Source organism: Polypterus senegalus, chromosome 6 (genome assembly GCF_016835505.1).
Source record: "Polypterus senegalus isolate Bchr_013 chromosome 6, ASM1683550v1, whole genome shotgun sequence".
NCBI lineage: Eukaryota > Metazoa > Chordata > Cladistia > Polypteriformes > Polypteridae > Polypterus > Polypterus senegalus.
The window spans coordinates 29,420,256-29,440,792 of record NC_053159.1 but is presented as its reverse complement, the minus strand read 5'-3'; the positions used below and the strand labels follow the sequence as shown (position 1 = coordinate 29,440,792).

Here is a 20,537-nt window from a genome sequence, read left to right as displayed (position 1 = left end):
GACACAAATGCACCAGTGCAACTTGCCCCACTTTCCCTGTTGCCAAGTAATGTTGAACCAAGTTGGCACTACGGTGTTCCCAAATACGCACTTTGCTGATAAACTGAGCGCACTGCACATTGAGTTTGCATGGCGCTTTGGTGACTTTGAAGAACAAAAAAAGAATTTTGAGTTGTTTTGCAACCCATTTGCTGTCGATGTGGAAACTGCACCTGTGCAGATTCAGATGGAGGTGATTGAGCTGCAGTGTAATGGCACACTGAAGGCAAAGTACGATACTGCAGGGCTCGCACAGTTTATTCACTCCATTCCCGCAAAAATGCTCCAGCTCCGTCTAAATGCGGCTCGAACCTTGTGCATGTTTAGTAGCACATATCTGTGTGAGAAGCTCTTCTCAGTCATGAAGACTAACAAAACAGCACACAGGAGTCGCCTCACTGATGAGCACCTGCAATCCATCCTGAGAATCTCCACAACACAGAACCTCACACCAAACATAAACGAACTTCTTGCCAAAAAAGATGCCAGGCGTCCAGCTCTAATAAAATGACATAAGAGCAAAGACAACTGAATGATCTGATTTGTTATTGCTGAAAAGAACACATTTTATTTATATTTCCAAGTTTTGTTATGCGTTTCCTCCGGGCGCTCCGGTTTCCTCCCACAATCCAAAGACATGCAGGTTAGGTGGATTGGTGATTCTAAATTGGCCCTAGTGTGTGCTTGGTGTGTGGGTGTGTTTGTGTGTGTCCTGCGGTGGGTTGGCACCCTGCCCAGGATTGGTTCCTGCCTTGTGCCCTGTGTTGGCTGGGATTGGCTCCAGCAGACCCCCGTGACCCTGTATTTGGATTCAGCGGGTTAGAAAATGGATGGATGGATGGATATTTTTATGGAGAGCAAAATATTTTGGGATATTTAAAATTTAAGTTTATTTTTTATATAAAAGTACATAAGAGTAAAGAAATTTAAATGTTTGTTCTTTTAACGTTTACTTTATTTCTAACTTGTATAATTTAGACAGGGTATATTTTTATGGAGAGCAAAATATTATAAATTATTTAAGGTTTGAGTTGATTTATTCCGGAATAATATTCTGTCGACTAAATAAAAATTCCTTCTATTTAAAATTTAAATAGAACTTGAACAGATACGATAGTTCATAATATCCACGCAGACTTGCACGTAAGAGCGGGAGTCATCCGTTTTAACAAGCAGCGTATTGCACTGATACGAAATAGCCTGCCCATTTAATTATTTAGGAATAGATAAATAAATTAAGATTAGGTACAAATAATGTTTTTCATTTTTCTTCCTTCATGGATTCTGGCAACAGTTGCTCGCACCCCAAAGACTGTATATATATATATGTGTGTGTGTGTATATTTATGTGTATATGTATATATGTATGGATATGTATATATATGTTTATATGTTTGTGTATATATATATATATATATATGGATATATATATGTATGGATATGTATATATATATATATATGACAGCAACACTCAAAAAAAGCAAAAAAAGAAACGTCCTCTCAACTGTTTTTACTTTCAGTAAACTTAATGTGTAAATATTTGTATGAACACTAAAAGACTCAACACGATAAGACAGAAACTAAAAATGTTTCACAATGTGTCCCTGAATGAAGGGAGGCTCAAAATCAAAAGTACCAGTCAGTATCTGGTGTGGCCACCAGCTGCTTGAAGTACTGCAGTGCATCTCCTCCTCATGGACTGGACCAGATTTGTCAGTTCTTGCCGTGAGATGTTACCCCACTCTTCCACCAAGGCACCTGCAAGTTCCTGGACATTTCTGGGGGGAATGGCCCTAGCCCTCACCCTGCGATCCAACAGGTCCCAGACGTGGGATTGAGATCCGGGTTCTTCCACTGCGAGGATGATCAGCTGTCCTTCCTGTCTCCCTGTAGCGCTGTCTTAGGCGTCTCACAGTGCGGACATGGCAATTTAGTCCTCATGCCTCCCTGCAGCATGCCTAATGCACGTTCACGCAGATGAGCAGAAACTGGGCATCTTTCTTTGGGTGTTTTTCACAGTCGGTAGACAAGTCTCTTTAGTGTCCTGCGTTTTTAGAACTGTGACCTTAAATGCCTACTTTCTGTAAGCTGTTAAGGTCTTAACGACCATTCCACAGGTGCATGTTAATTAATTGATTATGGTTAATTGAACATGCATGGAAAACATTGTTTAAACCCTTTACAATGAAGATCTGTAAAGTTATTTGGATTTTTAAAACATTATTGTTGAAATACACAGTCCTGAAAAAGGGACGTTTCTTTTTTTGCTGAGTATATATGAGCACAAAACCACGCTTTTATCAAGGCTTCCGTCGGGTAGTCTTTTGAAATGAAATTTTCCTCCAATCAGTCGTAGCAATGCGCTTTCTTCCGACTGTTACATTTTTGTAGCTCTGATGTGTGCATCAATGTAATCGGTGTACCAGGAAATCATGCATTGCCAGAAATTCCCCTTTGCTTGGAATGCAAAGTGTGACTAAATGCGTTATTTTTTAACGCGTTATGGAGCACATGCATCGAAGCTTCTCAGCTGTGCTTGTGCTAAGAAAAGGAAACATTTTAAAAATAACGTAACACGATTGTCAATGTAACCTTTTGTAAGTATTGCCTGGAGGATTTAAAGTGTGGAGAAACTGTAGAGACAGCGTGTGTATTAACTTGTGGATTTTTCTGTGAGTATTTGGTGGCAGCGTCACAAAGTTGGTTCCTCAAGACTGTGTTGCGGAGCTCAGCTCACAGCGAAATGAGGTGAATGGGAGGGGAGATGATGACGTGACTCTCCCACTCACCTTAACTGTCAATCCCCCCACAAAGACAGTCTCTCGGAATTTGCATAAGCACAGCCCTTCACCAGTAATTTTAAGTTAGTTACAAAGTGATCAAAACTCTCATTTATATCCTATATTAAACTTGTATCCCGCATTAGTGGCAGCCTGTCTATGAACTTAATTTAAACTTTAGGTTTACACCGTGCTTTGTTTCCGAAGTAGCTGTACTCATGAATATGGTTGTATGTGTGACTCGGTCGATTCTTATTGTTTCGCTGCCTTCTCAATTGTATAATGCATGTTTTCTTCAGTGCTTTTTGGAGCCCCCACGGCCATCGAGCTCAACTCCATTACATTATATGGAGAAAAATAGGTTCCAGTTATGACCATTACGCATAGAATTTCGAAATGAAACCTGCCCAACTTTTGTAAGTAAGCTGTAAGGAATGAGCCTGCTAAATTTCAGCCTTCTACCCACATGGGAACTTGGAGAATTAGTGATGAGTCAGTGAGTGAGTGAGTGAGTGAGTGAGTGAGTCAGTCAGTCAGTCAGTCAGTCAGTCAGTCAGTCAGTCAGTCAGGGCTTTGCCTTTTATTAGTATAGATATATACACAGTGGAACCTCTGGTCACGAATGTCTCTGAACACGTACAAATTGGGTTACGACCAAAAGGTTCGCCAAACTTTTGTATCTGTTCACGACCACACACTCGGGTGACTAACAAGTCAGCTTCCCTTCCGGTTCGTATACGCCGATGATTTTCGCACGTGTTCAGTCTCTCCCTGTGCATTCGCTGTGAACTCTTTGTGCTCTATTTCGTTTCCTTTCTGGTTCGTACGCGCTGGTGATTTACACACGTGTTCAGTCTCTCCCTGTACAGTACATTGTTCTCGGTCAGACTTGCATCGCACAGAGGGACTTTACCTCAAAACTATGATCTCCTCTCCACCCAGTTCCTCCTCACTTCTTTCATGCCAGAACTCGACTCCTGCAAGGTTAGTTTTCTTGATTGTTTATGGTTAGTTTTTGTATAAATTATGGATTTTTCAAATGTTCATTTTTTTTTCCTGTGCTTAAATCTCATTAAAAAAAGTGTTTACAGTGAGCGGTTCGCAAGGCTGTAGCGTGAACTCTTGCAATGTTAGTTTTCTCTGTTGTTCAAGGTTTTTCACAGCGATTCATAAGGCTGTAGCGTGAACTCCTGAAATGTTACTTTTCTTGGTTGTTTATGGTTAGTTTTTGTATAAATTACGGATTTTTCAAATGTTCATTTTTTTCCTGTATTTAAAACTCATTTAAAAAAAGTGTTTACAGCGAGCGGTTCGTAAAGCTGTAGTGTGAACTCTTGCAATGTTAATTTTCTCTGTTCAAGGTTTTCTCAGTGTTATTGAATGTTTTTACATTAGTTTACTATTACACTGTGCATTCTATCGTATAATTAACTATTTTTGTGCTTAAAATCTTAAAAAAAATATATATTTACATACAGCTGGTACGGTCTGGAATGGATTAATTGTATTTACATACAGTCCTATGGGGGAAATTAGTTCGGGTCATGACCAAATCTTGTTGCGATCAGAGTTTTGTGGAGTACCCGTCAAATAATACAAAGAGTACACAACATGTGTTTTGCCCTGATTGAAAGCCAACCAACCAACCATATATATATAATTTATCATTTTTTGGAAAAAGTCTATAATGACAAAATTGGTGACACAATATTTGATTTAAAAACTATAAAATGTTTAATACGAAACTGATTGTGAAATGAATTTCAGCTAAATCCTCCTGCCTGCTTCTCTAAATCATTCGTTGTGTTTCAAATGGCCTTTAAAGCTAAACAGACACAGTGAGAATATAAGATACATTTTTAGCACACATTGTTACACCTTAAACAGAATTCAGAAACTAAAAAATTTTTAAAGTGACCTGTCCAGTAAATTTATTTTAGCACCTAGGATCCAGACCTGAAAGCATGTCCCTTTGGGTTATTAAAATAAAAGGCAATGTGCATGGGCACCGACCCATTATAAATTTCAGGATGAGGGGGCAAAAAAAGTACATGTTACTAAGCAGATAATAATTTAGCAACAACAACAATAAATAATAATAAAAATAGTAATAATAATAATGCTCAGACTGACCTATATGATTCACAGACATGGTAAAGTAAAATTAAATGATCAAAATGCAATATAACTACAAGTATAAACATCTGTGTAACAGGCTTAAAATAAAAATTGCATTAAAACTCTGCAAATCCCATCCTCTGTTGTATCAGCAGTGACTTGATGATGCTACTCTTCAGATTCACTATACATCTAAAATTCCATTACAACAAACTGCCAGGGACCTAAAAAATATTTCGTTGTAATGAAAATTTTGTTGTAATGAGATTCTGTATTTGTCACTATAGTGCTTTCTTTAACTTGTGCCCAGGCATTTGCCATTATTTCAATAGCTTCTTTCACATTAATTTTAATCTCCTCCTGTCTACAAGTTATGCTGACAAGAATTTTTCTCAGCATTTCCCTGCCATAATACACTTTCAGGGTGCGAATGATGCCCAAATCTAATGGCTGAAGCACTGCTGTGCAATTGGGTGGGAGGAATTCAATGCGAATATCTAAATGTAGAAGCATGTTGCGGGCAGCACAGTTATCAATCAGAAGCCGAATCATTCTTTTCTTCTTCTTCATATTGTGAGGTTTCTGAACTCCTTTGGGATCCATGCACCCCTACTCAAAACGGGGTGACACACTGAAGTGTGTCCTGAAGCACGATTGCTGCGTCTGTGGAAGATTGTTTGTCAATTGCCATGGCAGGGTAACAGCAGGCTCACAGCGGTGTAGTGAAGTGCCACAGAAGAGAATCATAAAAGATCAGGGTTGCCCTATAAGTCCCTGTCTTGACCCCCAAAACATGAGGCTTACACTCAGTACTTTAGCAAAACCAGCTTTATTCAGCTTGACACAGCAACAGCATGGTTACTTATTGTAGCGGGATCTGACACTCTCTTATGAACAGACACAGCAATTAGGCAGGGTCGTGGCTAGGTTAGTGGCTTGCATCACCCATCGAGATCTTTTCTGTTTGCTTTGGCAGAGAGATGCAGCATAGCTGTGAGCCTGCTGTTGCTCTGGCAACAGATAAACAGTCTTCCACAGACGCGTTGATCGCACTTCGGGATGCTCGTCGCTGTGTTGTGCTGTTGATGGAGGTCCCAAGAGAGTTTAGAAAGCTCACCTTTTTTTGAATGAGTGTCACATTAATAGGACTGTTTCTTGAACGAGCATCACTGAACCACATAAAAATGACTTTTTCGACATCTTCAAATGCAGCAGTTTGCATACGTTTGCAACCTGAGATTTTTCTTCTTTTTTGCTCAGTCTTTGAAGAAAGTTGACAGTGTCGATGGCGAAATTCCGAATTCACTGGTAACGTCTTTTTTCTTTTTGCCGCAATTGAGAGCTACAAAAATTTCAAGTTTTTTTTTTCTAATATGAACTGTTATAGTTATTCCGTGTCTGCTGTTTCTATAGGAAGATGACAATGAGTTAAATTCCAATGGATGTTTTTTAGATGTTGACGAGCAATAAGCAAAAGGTATCACTGAAAACCACCGAAAACAAACACAGCAAAAATAAAACAGAAAAAAACAGTACAAAGAAAGTTCGAAGAAAGAAAAAAAAATGATAATGTTCGTGTTTGGGGGATTGTTGTGCACAACTGAGCTGCGACCACAGAATTGCGACCACAGAACTGACTGCTCTGTGGATTATTCATTCAGGCATTTCAAGGTGTTTAGGGAACTTTGTTGTAATGAAAGCATCTGCTGAATGTACTTCGTAGTAACGAGATTTCTGTAGACTCGTGTCATATGGGGAAACTGTCAGAAACATAAAAATACTTTGTTGTAATGAAAATTTAGTTGTAAAGATATTCGTTGTAATGGAATTTTACCTGTAGTTATATTTTTTATGATCGCAACATTCCTCTATGCACAGCTATAGTATTTCTCACAATTTTCAAAAAGTAGTTTACAAATAAGGCACTGGACGAGTCCTTAATTCTTTGGGTTTACTTTTTTGTTTTATTATTTTGGAATGTTAACTTGCAAAGTTACATGAAAATGTCACCTTTACCAAAGTTCTGCCTTAGACGATCACCTCATCGACTGTTGTTACAGTTGTTGTTATGTTCGACATAATATTTGGGGTTAAATGACCCCCTGGAGCCTGGCCTGCTGACATGATCTGGTGATCAGCAACTGCGGTTGACAATTCTGAAATACCCCAAAACTAGAAGCTGCATAATGGGACACTAGCTTAAAACTGCTAGAAGAGTTGATATCAGGCCTCTCCTGACAATCTGTAAGGTCACTTTAGTAAGTCTCAACTGCAGTATCTATGGCATGTTCATGACATCAGTTGGATTCAGTTTTTGGAAATGTCAGGTATATTGTAGTTTTCAGAAAAACAGTGTGCTTTGTTCAACAATTTTATTTGGATAGAATCAAAAATTTAGAATCAAAATTTCTCTTTTTTGCACAGCTATTTTAACACATATGCACACGTACATGCACTCACACACACACACACACATAAACACCAGTATTGTCTCAAATAACTGCTCTACAGTACCTGTAGATGGTGTACTCATTTGGAGGAGGTGACAACGGGTCTGACCCATTCCGTTTCCCAAAGTTGCCAGTCCACAGGACGGTGTCATTGTAAACTACTATTGCCGACAATGATGGCAGGCTGGTGGCATGAATGGTGTGCCTCAACAGATTATCTACCTGTTCAAAGAGAAATAACAGAAAAAAAAGATTTCTTTCAGAAAGACAGCAGGCATCATTTGATAAAAGTTTGATAAAACCCAACCTGTGCAAATGATATATTTTATATGATGCAGAATAAAAGCATTAAGGTAAACAACTTCAGAAAATAAAATGGCTCAAAGAAAGTCAGCAGGTACATGGGTACTGGGCTAATGTTGAAAACACCTTTTTGAGCTTGTTGAGAATCATAGATAGATAGATAGATAGATAGATCATTTGGAGATGCAGTTAACAACTAAAACTGTTTGTCACATATGTTGCCTCCACTATTGTCTGCTTCTCAATTAACGTGTCATTTATATCATCCTCTTTAATAAAACCCTTGTGTGCGTCCAGTGTCCTTGTGTGTGTCTTCTGGTGAAGTGCGCATGCGCGGGGCCACACAGCACGTGTTCAGTCTCTTCCTGTGCATTCCCTGTACAGAGAGATACACACACACAGGCACGCACCAGTCACGCACACACACAGGCGCGCACGTCTCACACACACACACCCCCACGCACGCATACACACACACACATAAACATACGATCACACAGACACACACAGACACACACACAGGCACGCGCGCGTCACACGCACGAGTCACACACAGGCGCGCGCACGTCACACACACGCACGCGCGCGCGCACACACACGCGAGACAAACAGGCACGCGCGACAGACAGACAGACAGACAGACACACACAGGCGAGAGACAGACAGACACACACACAGACACAGAGGCGTGCGCTTAAGAGACACACACGTGAGAGACACACACAAAGGCGCGCAAGAGAGAGACACACACACAGGCACGCGCGTGCATTGTTGCAATGTTACTTTTCTTGGTTGTTTATTAAATTACAGATTTTTCAAATGTTCATTTTTTCCCCTGTGCTTAAAACACATTAAAAAAAGTGTTTTTAGCGAGCGGGTCATAAGGCTATAGCGCAAATTCTTGCAGTGTTAGTTTTCTCTGTTGTTCAAGGTTTTCTTAGTGTTAGTCAATGTTTTTACATTTAGTTTACTATTACGCTGTGCTTTCTATGGTATAGTTAACTATATTTGTGCTTAAAAACTTAAAAATATATATTTACATACAGTTCATACAGTCTGGAACGGATTATGGTCGTGAACCGAGGTTCCACTGTATTACTGTCAGACAAAATTACAGGCATTTCACGGAAATACAAACCAGTATTACTGAGAGAGAAAATTAAAGGCACACAATACAGTGACACACATTACAGCCACATACAAGGTCCCTTGCCATTTAATATCGACTGTTCATACAAATGTTTATGCACTACTGTTCTAGCGCCCGTTATTTTAATGGGCTTAATGTCTAGTTAGGAAATAAAGTGACAACACTTCAAGTCAACACCCCTAAATTGTCACAGTCACCTTCCATCATCATATACACTTTATTATCTGCATAAAAATACTTAAATACTGGAGCAAAACCCTACAAAGATCCTGGATGCTATTAGCTTTTGGGACTAATTGCCCATAAAGGCTAAATAAGTGCATTAAAAAGTTAAATTAATAGATTTCAATTGGAAATAGCGAGAGTGGCAAACCAGATGACTTCCACTGGCACTAAGCCCCAAAACAAAGATAATATAAACATGGTATCTTTGAACTACAGTGTATTGCACAGCCTCCATAAAGGTAGGGGGGCAGTAAAATAAAAACAGAAATCCACAACTAAGTCAAGATCTTGTACCTTTTCCAATGCCTCCTTCAGGAAAGGGATGGGGTGTTCCAGTGGAGCTGGCTCTGGATATCTTGGACACATTGGCTCCTTATTATTTTCACTCTCTGATGTTGTGCCTGTGAGGAAATTCCATTTATATTTACTGAAAACATAAAGCTAGAAAAACAAAGTGAAATTCAGACCCATCTGCTGGGTTACACAGTAGCACAAAGGGTACCATTTTGCTGCCTTATAGACTTGGAAGTCTAGTTTTTTCTATTTTTTTCAAGTCAGTGGCGTCAATGAATTATTTTCATGTTCTTCCCATGTTCCTGTGTGTTTCAATGACAAACATGCCATCAAGCCATCTGGCCTCTCCAAACACTCCAATTGAGTTGTTTTTTGACTGTGTGGGACTGTCGAATCCATTTCTGATAAAATAAGGGGCTAAAACATATGGCTATATGCCTATACACTTTATTTCTGTTCTCGTGTGACTCCATATCAAACATGTTCATAAACATTATAGCTCTATTCATTTCAAAGTAAACTGATATCACTTAACCTACCAGAGAAATATTGAGAAATATAATAAAATATGAAGCGAACTGATAGTGAGGTAATGGAAATAAGAACATCCATCCATCCATTATCCAACCCACTATATCCTAACTACAGGGTCATGGGGGTCTGCTGGAGCCAATCCCAGCCAACACAGGGCACAAGGCAGGAAACAAACACACACACACAAACCAAGCACACACTAAGGACAATTTAGGATCGCCAATGCACCTAACCTGCAAGTCTTTGGACTGTGGGAGGAAACCGGAGCACCCAGAGAAAACCCACATAGACACGGGGAGAACATGCAAACTACACGCAAGGAGGACCCGGGAAGCAAACCCGGGTCTCCTAACTGCAAGGCAGCAGCGCTACCCACTGCACCACTGTGCTGCCCCAATTAAGAACAGAATATCACTTATTATGTATTTACAAAAAATCTGAAATTTCAGAATGGTACTAATGAGTAACTTTAATGAGTAATTAGAAGTGTTTAGGGTATGCTTTGCAGAAATAAGCACCCATATAGTAAAAGCTATACTGTGAGCCTGATGACATATGCACAAATGTAGGACAGCTCTTGATACACCAGACCTCGGCAGTGGCAATGGGATTTCAGATGTAACTACACAGGTATGGAGAGAGGCAAAGTTCATACAGGAGCTTGAAAGAATCGCCTGGACCTAGCCAGACTTCGTAATGCATGCGGCATCCTTCCAGGAATGAAGCTTTATCGATCAACAGTGGTCTCTCATCTATTCTGAAGTTCCTGCTCAGGTGGATATGGTGGCAACTCCTAAGCCCCTAGTAGATATTGTACAGTTAAAGATTGCGCCAGAGGATGTGCTGGTCACCTCAATGCCAGTTTACGTGACAAAGGGAAAACATTGACAGCTGTTTGCATGTGTGTACCTAGCAAGTATTCAGAGTGTTTAGTCTTTTTAGTGGCAGTTGGCGTAGTCTTTGGAAGGGTTCTACTTATGCACTTTGTAATCCTCCTGTAGGGCTTAAACATTCACAATATAGTGGCAGTCCTCATACCCGTGATAAATGACTTCATTAGTGTGAGAAGGAGAGCTCCTGTGTGATATTAATAAGAGGATGTATTCCTAAATGTAACAGCATTTTAGTTAAGGAAAGCCAAAGACCAGTTGACGACTCAATGCACAGAAAAGAACATCACCAAAGCCACTGGTTTCCAATGCCAGTCCTGGTGGACCCCTGTGACAATGACAAATACTCATATTTTTAAATTTCATTATGAATGTAAATCTCACACTGCATCTGCTCTCTAAATGAAAAATTAGAAGAAATAAAAGACAAGCTAATTAAGCAATAATAATTTCCAGGTAAATAAAGAAGTGAAATTGGAAACTGTTGACATATTTTATTTTAAAGAAGGGTGGGAAACATTTACTTTGACAGGGGATACTGATTTTTTTAAGAGATGAAAGGAGGATTTTTGAGAATAATATGCAACACATTATCAGTGCATGTTCCCAACCTAAACCTTGTGGATTCAGTCACATTGAGAGTACCCTTTGGAAGCATTGAATTGTGGGATGTCTTGTTTGATGCACCTCTTGGTAGGAACAGCAGTTTTAAGAAAGGCAGAGTGGACCTCATTTATAAAACTGGACATAAGTGGGTTTGTTCTTACTATTCAGTGATCGTGTTCTGCATTTTCCCTGGGAAAGTCTAATCAAGGGTATTAAAATGAGAGCAATGGTTAATACCTACACCTTCTGTGGGGATGGTAATGCAGATTACTGCCATGATCATCTGGACTTTGTTTTTATTCATTTTTACAGCCATTTTCCTTGGCATCTAAAAATAATATTTGAGGTTTTGAGAATTTAGTGGTCTACTCTCTTTTTATTTTTTTTTTGGATTTAGGACATGTTTGAAGACATTCATTTTGAAATTTAGCAAATTGTCATTTTGTTTTTTGTTTTGGTGGCGACATTGTTTGCTGTTTTATAATGTAGGGTTGCCAGGCTTCTCATATATTTTAATGAGATTGTAGGTCAAATTTTCCAGAGTATAATTTAAATGAAACTTAATGGGGCTCACTTTCCATAATCTCAACAATCCGGGTGGACTACTGTGATGTTTATAGAAAATAAATTCATAGCTGACCACCCTTGTCACTTCACATAAAGCTGCATTATTATGAAGGTAACCAAAGACCCAAAGCAGTAGAGAGTGGAAGGAGTGGACAGGAACCATTGCTAACTGCCTACGTCTGTGGTTTTGTTGAATACTCTTTCAAAAAAGAGACGTTAAATGTTTAAAGCTGGTTGTTAGTGCTGGTCAGAAATGTGACACTTAATTCTTTGATCAAGTTCTCCAAGACCATTCTGAGTAAGAGGACATACGGGCAATTTTGTGTTCCTTTTCATGTACAGATACATGAAGCCAGTCAGGCTAGGGAGTCCAAGAGAGCCTAGACCAGTGGTTCCCAAAGATTTCTATGTCCCTCACAGAAACTGTTTGATTGATGGTAGCACCCCCTACGAAAGTGATATCACATTTGAAGATGAAGAAATTATATTTCTATATTTTGAACCACAAATTGAACCGCATGCAGTATTGCAGATGAACGAATTAAACTCAAGAAAATAAACTTTTAATTCAGTGAATACAATTTAAATATAAACTAAGCAATTTACCTTTAAAAATCTCAATAATCTCATCAGTCTGTCTCCCGTGGACCTTAGACACTTGAGTGACAATCCAGGGGTTTGTGGTATCCTGCAAGCATTACAAGGAAACGACACACAAGCAATGATTTAGGAGTTTGGGGGATTGGAGACTTTGTCCCCAAGCTTTCTCCCTGATGACACCAGGATAGTTACAATTGTTGCGATACTGCCAGGACCACCAGCAGGAGAGATGGACCGAGTGTAAGCAGCAGGTGTTGCATCCAATTCAGTCCCCCTTGAATGGGCAAAAACGTCAACCAAGCTTCAAAACCAGTGACTTCATGATCTGGGCTTGCTCAGAAATCAGTACTAGACCTTGCCCTTCTCTACAGATCATTGCAAGGTCCACATTCCATTCTCTTAAAAAAAGTTATTCACATTTAAGACAGCCAGGAACCCACAAGAACACACATTTCTATGGCTCATTCACAGGTGTCAACTGTGTGTGCAATGCTTGATTCTTTTCATATCATAGAGGTGGGACACTAACTAATAAATGACCTACAAATAACGGCACACTGCAGCAACCTCACTCAGTTTTGGTGAATGCTGACTCAGTCTTCCTCTTTGTGGCATCACCTGGGGGTGCAGGCACCCCAGGCTGGGAACCCTTGGCTTAGAGCTGGGGTGTCCAACTCTTATCCAGGAGGGCCGCAGTGGCTGCAGGTTTTCATTCTTAATTTGCAGCTAATTAACTTCTTTTGTCTTAGTTTTAACTAATGTGACCCCTCAGACCCCTTAGTTATTTTTTCATAATTTTTTTGTTCTTTTTTTTTTGTTATTTCGCCTTATACAATTTCTTGTACAGTGATCCCTCGCTATATCACGCTTTGACTTCACTCTATCGCGATTTTTTTCTCATACACACTTACGTCACTACGCATGCGCTTTCTGAGAACTTTTATCTAAGCCCAACGATGGCTCCTAAACGTGCTGCTTTTTCTAAGCCTACTGACAATAAAACTAAGCAACGGAGGAAGATGCTTACTATCCAGGAGAAGGTGAAACTCTTGGATATGATTAAAGATGGCAATACCCTACAAAAGCCTCCTCACGCATATAAAAAGACAGCGCCAGCAACTGCCTATCAAGATGTTCTTCAGCCGCGCACCCAGACACCCACTGCCTACTCCTAGTACTTCTTTAGCGGAAGAAGACGACAACGCACCTGCTGAAGATACTGCACCACCTCTGAAGACTCACTGAGGTCGTGCCTTCATAGGTTAGTGGTTGTGTGTAAGAACTGTGTGTGTTTGTGTGCAATTAAATGTACAGTACAATAATCTACTATATAAAAGCATTCGGGATTGTCCTTCCGTCCAGTGAGTGCAAAGCGTAGCGGTATTCCGCTTATTACAGACTTACTACTTGTGGCTTGAGGTACGAAGCGACGCGATGTGAGCAGAGTTCTGGTGCTCTCATCGTTCCCTTGCTTTTGCACGTGATGCGCTGGAAAAATAGACAAAATTATGTCTCTGGAAATAATTAATGTTGATGGAGTACAAATGCCTCACCGCGTAGTAAATATCAGGGGAGATGGTGCTTGCTTATTCTCATCTATAGCTTATTTAGTGCATGAAACTCCGTCTTTAGCGGTACAGATTCGGGCTGACATTGTACGACTTTGGACAGGCACTTGAGGGGATAAAAAAAAGCTTAGGTTTTCGGGAGATGTTATGAATGGACACTTTGATGTTCTCATTCCCTACACTTACATGCCTGATGTACACATGGAGCGCACAAAAATTGAGGATAAAAGTCGGTCGCCTTAAAAGGCAAGTGCACCTAGTAATATGATATTTGTAACGTCTAATATGTCTTATTTTCTCTTATTTTGTCTAATATATTGGGTAATACGAGTGTAATGGTGACTAAAGGGTGTTATTACATGCCTAGAGGGCTCTAATAATGTTAAAAAACTTATTTAGAAGGTCCTAAACAGGTTTTCTATACTCTAACTGTGAAAATATTCGATTTATAAATAAAGAATCCTACTTCGCGAAAATTCATCCATTCATTATCACGGTAGAGTCTGGAACGGATTAACCGTGATAAACGAGGGTTCACTGTATTAGGAATTTGTTCGTTTTCGCATACCTCTTGGGGTCAGAGCACAGGGTCAGCCATTGTACAGCGCCCCTGGAGCAATTGCAGGTTAAGGGCCTTGCTCAAGGGCCCAGCAGAGTAGAATCTCTTTTGGAAGTGATGGGGATTCGAACCGGCAACCTTCTGGATACCAGCACAGATCTGTAGCCTCAGAGCCACCACTACTGTATATACTCACGGATAAGTTCTCCCGTGGATAAGTCAGGACTTGATTTTAACGTATAATTTCTGGTATTTTATAATGTCAGTCGTATAAGTCGAATGCGGAAAACTCACGCTATTGGTCCAAGAGATTATGACATACTAACGTCCAACTGAGAGAGTAACCATGGAGCACACTGCCTTTATTTCTATGTGGGTGTGGCAATGTGCTCTATCAGCGCGTGCTCCTAACCTCTCTCTCTCTCTGTTGTGCCTACGTGACCACACGGTAATACCCGAGCTACTCCAAAGCGACGTTTGCACAGTTTTGTGTTTTATGTGTCTCACACCCTGTTAAAAAAATGTAACTGTTGCATTTTTGAACAGGTGTATTTTATTAATTTTATGATCGATTTTTTGGGGTTTCAAAGCCCATCTTATACGTGAGTATATACAGTAGCAGACAAACAACAATGAGACACAGAACAAGCCACCACATGACCAGTTAACCACAGTATCTGAAAATAAAGAAAGGTGAAGGTCTCAGTAAAGTCGATCTGATCAGGTGACCAAAACATTTTGACAGAGTTCAAAAATTTTGGAAATGTCTGCTGTGGCAGAATGAGAGCAGCAACAAGACATGGAATTAAATAGCGGTTTCATTCACAGCAAGAATCGACTTCTCATTAAGAGACTGGTTGGAGTGAAACTGGTTGGCGTTAGAAGCCATGATTTAGCTGGTTATCTGTTTGCTTGTTTCATGTCTCATTTTTGTTTGACTGCCATTTAATGAAGAAAAGAATCAATTCAATGGATTGAATCCTTAAAAAAGGCTATTAAAATGAAGGGGAGAGAAGTTAATTAGCAGTGAAAACTGCTCACTGATTACGAAAAGGGTTAGAATGAAAACCTGCAGCCACTGCAGTCCTCTAGGCTGGAGTTGGGAATCCCTTGTTTAGAGGGTAAAGGTGAGTTCATCATGGGGTCCAGTAAGTGAGCCAGCAGCTTTAAAGGAAGACTGAGAATGAAAACCATTGTTGTGATATATATTTAGCCCCAAATGTAAAAGAATGATTTAAATCATGGTAGCCTTGAAGCAGAGTCATTACTCCTAACGATTGAGGACAGCCATTTTAGATGTTTTGGCCATCTAGTGATGATAGGCCCAGAGTGCCTCTTTGAATAGTGTAGATGCCAAATGGGTTGGACGGGCATCCCGGCCAGGAGAGGGAGCCAAAGTCGGGTGGAAGGTGGATGAAGCTTGCTGAGGAGGAGTACAGGAGAAAATAAAAAAATAGAGAAGGAAAGTAAAGTATTGTAGGCTGTTAGTTCTTTGGACTATGTTGTACTTGTAGAAACAGGGAAGACATTGCCCATAAGTGAAGAAACAAAAATAAAAAAAAAATTTGTGTTTTTTTATTAGTGTGCCTCCTGCGTCAATCTGTATCGGGTTGGGTGGTTGGCACGCCCCCGTAGAGTTGTGACAATAATTTATCAGATGTCCCAAGAAACAGTCGAGGGGTTTACGTCTGTCACATGACCTGAACTGTTCAAGGTAAACTGTTGTTGAGATTTGAGAAATCATCCAGTTGAGGGTCATGACGATAACCTTGTCACAGAGGAAATAAAATATATATTGTTTTTTGAAATATTTTACTACATACATTGTGAGAATTAATGCATATGTGTAAGCTTTAAAGAATAAAGCTAATTAGAGTAATGTTTATTGCTTTTGTAATTATAAATAAAATGTATTAAAAATGATGTGACTTCACAGCATTATGTGTATAAAAGACCTGAACTCTGTCGGCCTGATTTAAGCAAACCTCATCCACACTGAACTTGTTATATCCAGTCCAGGATAGCAGAGTCTGTTTTAATGCTTTTTATTTTTTAATTTTTACTTTTTTTTTTGATTGTTAGTTTTTAAGTCTAACAAATTTCACTAATCATAAGATTTACAGTATGGCTTCTACACAATAATAATTCAGCGAGGTGACTTGGGGGCAGATATGTTTACAGGTGAACCTTTCACAACGTGTTATACTGTATATGTCAGAATTGTCTACGGTTCGGCAGCTAATGACAGAACAATTCATAAATCAGTTGTCAGTGTATGTGAAAAGAATCGTCCAAATTCTAAATGTTCTTGTTAAACACAACAGGATTTCCCATGGCCTTTCTTATTAAACACCACAAGCACTTACCACACATTCAGTTCACACAGACGTCTAATGAATTTCTATTTGCAGGCTAAAGTAATCTGCCAACAGCAAATGAAACCGATTAATTTAAGAGGACGGAAAATCTCAAGAGCTAAATACTGCCTTGTGCTATAGATGTAGTGCCCAGGAGAAATCCCCCTAGAAATAGCTCTGGGAGATTTATGATGACTGGTGACCTACCCTGCCAGTTAAAAAACAGGTTTATCTTCCAGATCAGAGACCCATACAGCCCCTGTGTGTGGGGTGATAACTCTTGAAGGACTGGCACGTAATGCTAAACTACCAGAGAGATTCAAACCAATGCATTAAAAATAACATAGATGGGATCTCATGCAATATCCCATTCTTAGAAATGTTATGTTCATCAGCAATCACTGTGAGCAGCAAGTGGATAAGGCATTACACTCGGACCTCCATTAGCAGATAAACAGAAACACTGGCACCCTTTGAATTGTAAGGTGCTCTTCATAAAAGTTTCAGTCAAATAAGTACATTTTTTGAACTGTAGGTTAATATGAAGTTAAATTCTGTATATTCACATATTTATAATGCAGTTTTAGGATTCCCAGAAGCTGGAGCCTATCCTGGTGCTTCGAATACAAAGCAAGAACCAACTCTGGACAGGATATTACTTTTCACAGGGCACACATGATGTGACCTTAGAGTCACCAATTACCTTAACCTGCATATCTTTGTTATGTGGAAGAAAATCACCCAACAAACTATAAATAAAACATGAACAGATTAAATATGAAGTCTCCTAGAGCTCGGAGGCAGCATTGCTGTTTCTGTACTCACCCTTGCACTATACTGTGAAATTTATTTTATTTTAGATTTTTTTAGTTTTTTACCAATTTTCTTAGTGACCAGTTTTTGTTGCTAATTAAATCATTTAATTGATTTGCTATACTTATGAGATCAATTAATTTGTGTTTTTTATTTGTATTTAATTTGAACCATTTGGCAGAGATCTGTTTTTACTTTGACATTCAAGAGAGTTTTTTCTGTTGATCAGTGTCAAAAAAGACAAATTAAATGCAATGGGATTCAGTGTTGTATAATATAATATAATACTTCCAAGGGGTTGAATACTTTTTTAAAAGTACTTCAGGTTATAAAAAAAATGGAAAATTTAAAGTTAATCTTACCTGCTAGATATGTCACCATATAAATATAGCTATTTGACCCTGGTTAACTGACTGACCCAAATTTGTTGGCTATTTGTAGACAATTTAAAGAAAATAATTTCTACTGATGGATCAATCCAATGTCCCCGAGGCCCAGAAAAATCCATTCACCTTATAATTAATTTAATTGTGAAAAAAAATCTGAGAAAATGACAAGGATGTTTCACATTTAACCCAGTCTATGGTAACTGCAGAATAGTGCAGATGGTATCAGATCAGATTGAATTGTGGTTTTAGTGCTGCCTGTATCCCATTTTTATTTTGATTTTATGTATATTTTGTGTAAGAAAACATAAGCACAAAAATAATTATAAATGTTGTGCAAGTGATTTCAACAAATAATCCTTCATTACTATAAAATGATCTCCTAACATAGAAAATAAATTGCCTGACATTTGTTCTAAAAAAGTAAGCTGTTCACATCAATCAGTCTTCTATTTTATCTGTTTCTTATGTGTTAAGATGTACACTCATTTTATATTATTTCATTGTTTGGAAGTATTATTATAGTGATTTCCTTTGAATTTCTCTCAAGTTCTGTACTCTGTAATTTAAACTGATTCCATTTCCCGTGTCCTTTAGGAAAGCATGACCATCGCTCTCATCATCTGTCCCACATTCTTCTTTATTGGTTCTCATGTCTGACTTGCTCCTGTATAATTATTTAGGTGGGAGTTTAGAAGTATCACTTTTGACCACAAGGGGTGCCAGAGAGACCCGAACCCAAGACACAATAAAATAGCTGAGTTTTTAGAATAAAATAAAAGGTATTAATTCCTCCAAAGCACTTTCCACAATCACCTCTCCAAACTGAAACCATTACTGTATTATACAAAACTTAAAAAATAAACTAAGAATTCTTCCTTCTTACTACCTTCTGCTGAGTGTTGCCTGCTGCATCCTGACTTTGACTTAATGATATGAGGTAGCATGCTCGTTTTAAGTTGGAACTGGGAATGCTTCCATTGGCATGCCGTGTCTTTCTGGAAGCATATCCGGGCCATACAGAAAGTAAGAAGGTCCTACCCTGACAGCACCCTTTATCAGCACCCAGAGACCTTGACAGCTTTGCTCTTCTGGACTTCAATTCCCAAGTACCCCTGCTGGTGTCTTGATTGGGTTACCATATTAGGACCACTGCCACTCAGCGTTTCAGGGATGGAATGAATCCCGATCCCCTGTTCTCTTCAGTCCGTATCTTAAGACATTCCAACCAGGTACAAATTCATTTCGATGTCTCGCTGGCCAAACTGTGTGCATCATTGTACTGGTCTCCCATCCAGACAATGGAACAATTTCTGTCCCAGCCGGGGAGCCCGTTCTCCTCCTACACACTCCAGTTCATAAGTGTTATGCAGCGTTACTGTTCTGCAAATTTCTCTCTTCCTATATGCATTATCATGAATACTGAGAAAAAGGAAATGTCTTGCAGAATGTGATTGTGTAGTAGTAATTACTACTAGTGTATGTATGGATGGAGAATTCAGATGAATTTGTAATGGACACTCATGCCATCCTGGAGACTTATTTGTATTTGCCTTCAGATTACTTAAAAAATAAATAAAAATAGATATTTTTAAACATTTATATAATTTAGTATGAAATTTAAATTATATAAAAAGAATTATATTTTATACTATATATGCAATTTATAGGTCAGGTCAGGTTGGGGAGCATGCACTGGTACAGCACGTTGCCGCACCTACCACACAATGAATCAGCTTGGAATCCTGGTTGGCAACCCCCAGGCCATCCCACCCTCCAGAAATAACCCTTTATCTACTGCAGCCAGATGTTACATGGGCTACCCCTTGGCCTAGTCCAGCCACTCTGGTCCTCAACAATGAGGATCCCGTGAGCCAGATCACCATTGGGGTATCACGCCACATGGCCGTAGTGCCGTAACTGATGCTCCCTCACAATGCAGGTAATGTGCCTCATTCAGGACTCCATGATCAACCACTCATTCGACACAAAGTCAAACCAGCAATACCCAAGGATTCTCTCATGAGACACAGTACAGAAATAGTCCAGTTTTCATCTCAGGTCACTGGACAGCATCCATGTCTCGCAAAAATATAGCAAAACTGGAATCACCAGGACTCTAAAGACTTGGACCTTCGTTCTTTTGCATAGATATCAGAAGCACCACACGCCCCTTTCCAGAGACCTCGTATATATATATATATATATATATATATATCGTTGATGACCCACAGGACAGATCGGAATCCTCGACAGGACAGAGATGTATTCCTTACCCATCCGGGATGCCATAACAGA

General features: G+C 39.3%; 1 protein-coding gene across 1 annotated transcript in view; it reads right to left on the bottom strand.

The window, feature by feature from the left end:
* lactbl1b (lactamase, beta-like 1b) overlaps window positions 1-20,537 on the bottom strand; it is a 100,755-nt gene that overhangs the window by 41,598 nt on the left and 38,620 nt on the right. Inside the window, exons 3-4 of the mRNA XM_039754937.1 lie at window positions 9,360-9,466; window positions 7,452-7,609 (exon numbers count right to left, since the gene is read on the bottom strand). Coding sequence (XP_039610871.1) covers window positions 7,452-7,609; window positions 9,360-9,466 — 265 coding nt within the window. The remainder of the gene's footprint in view (window positions 1-7,451; window positions 7,610-9,359; window positions 9,467-20,537) is intronic.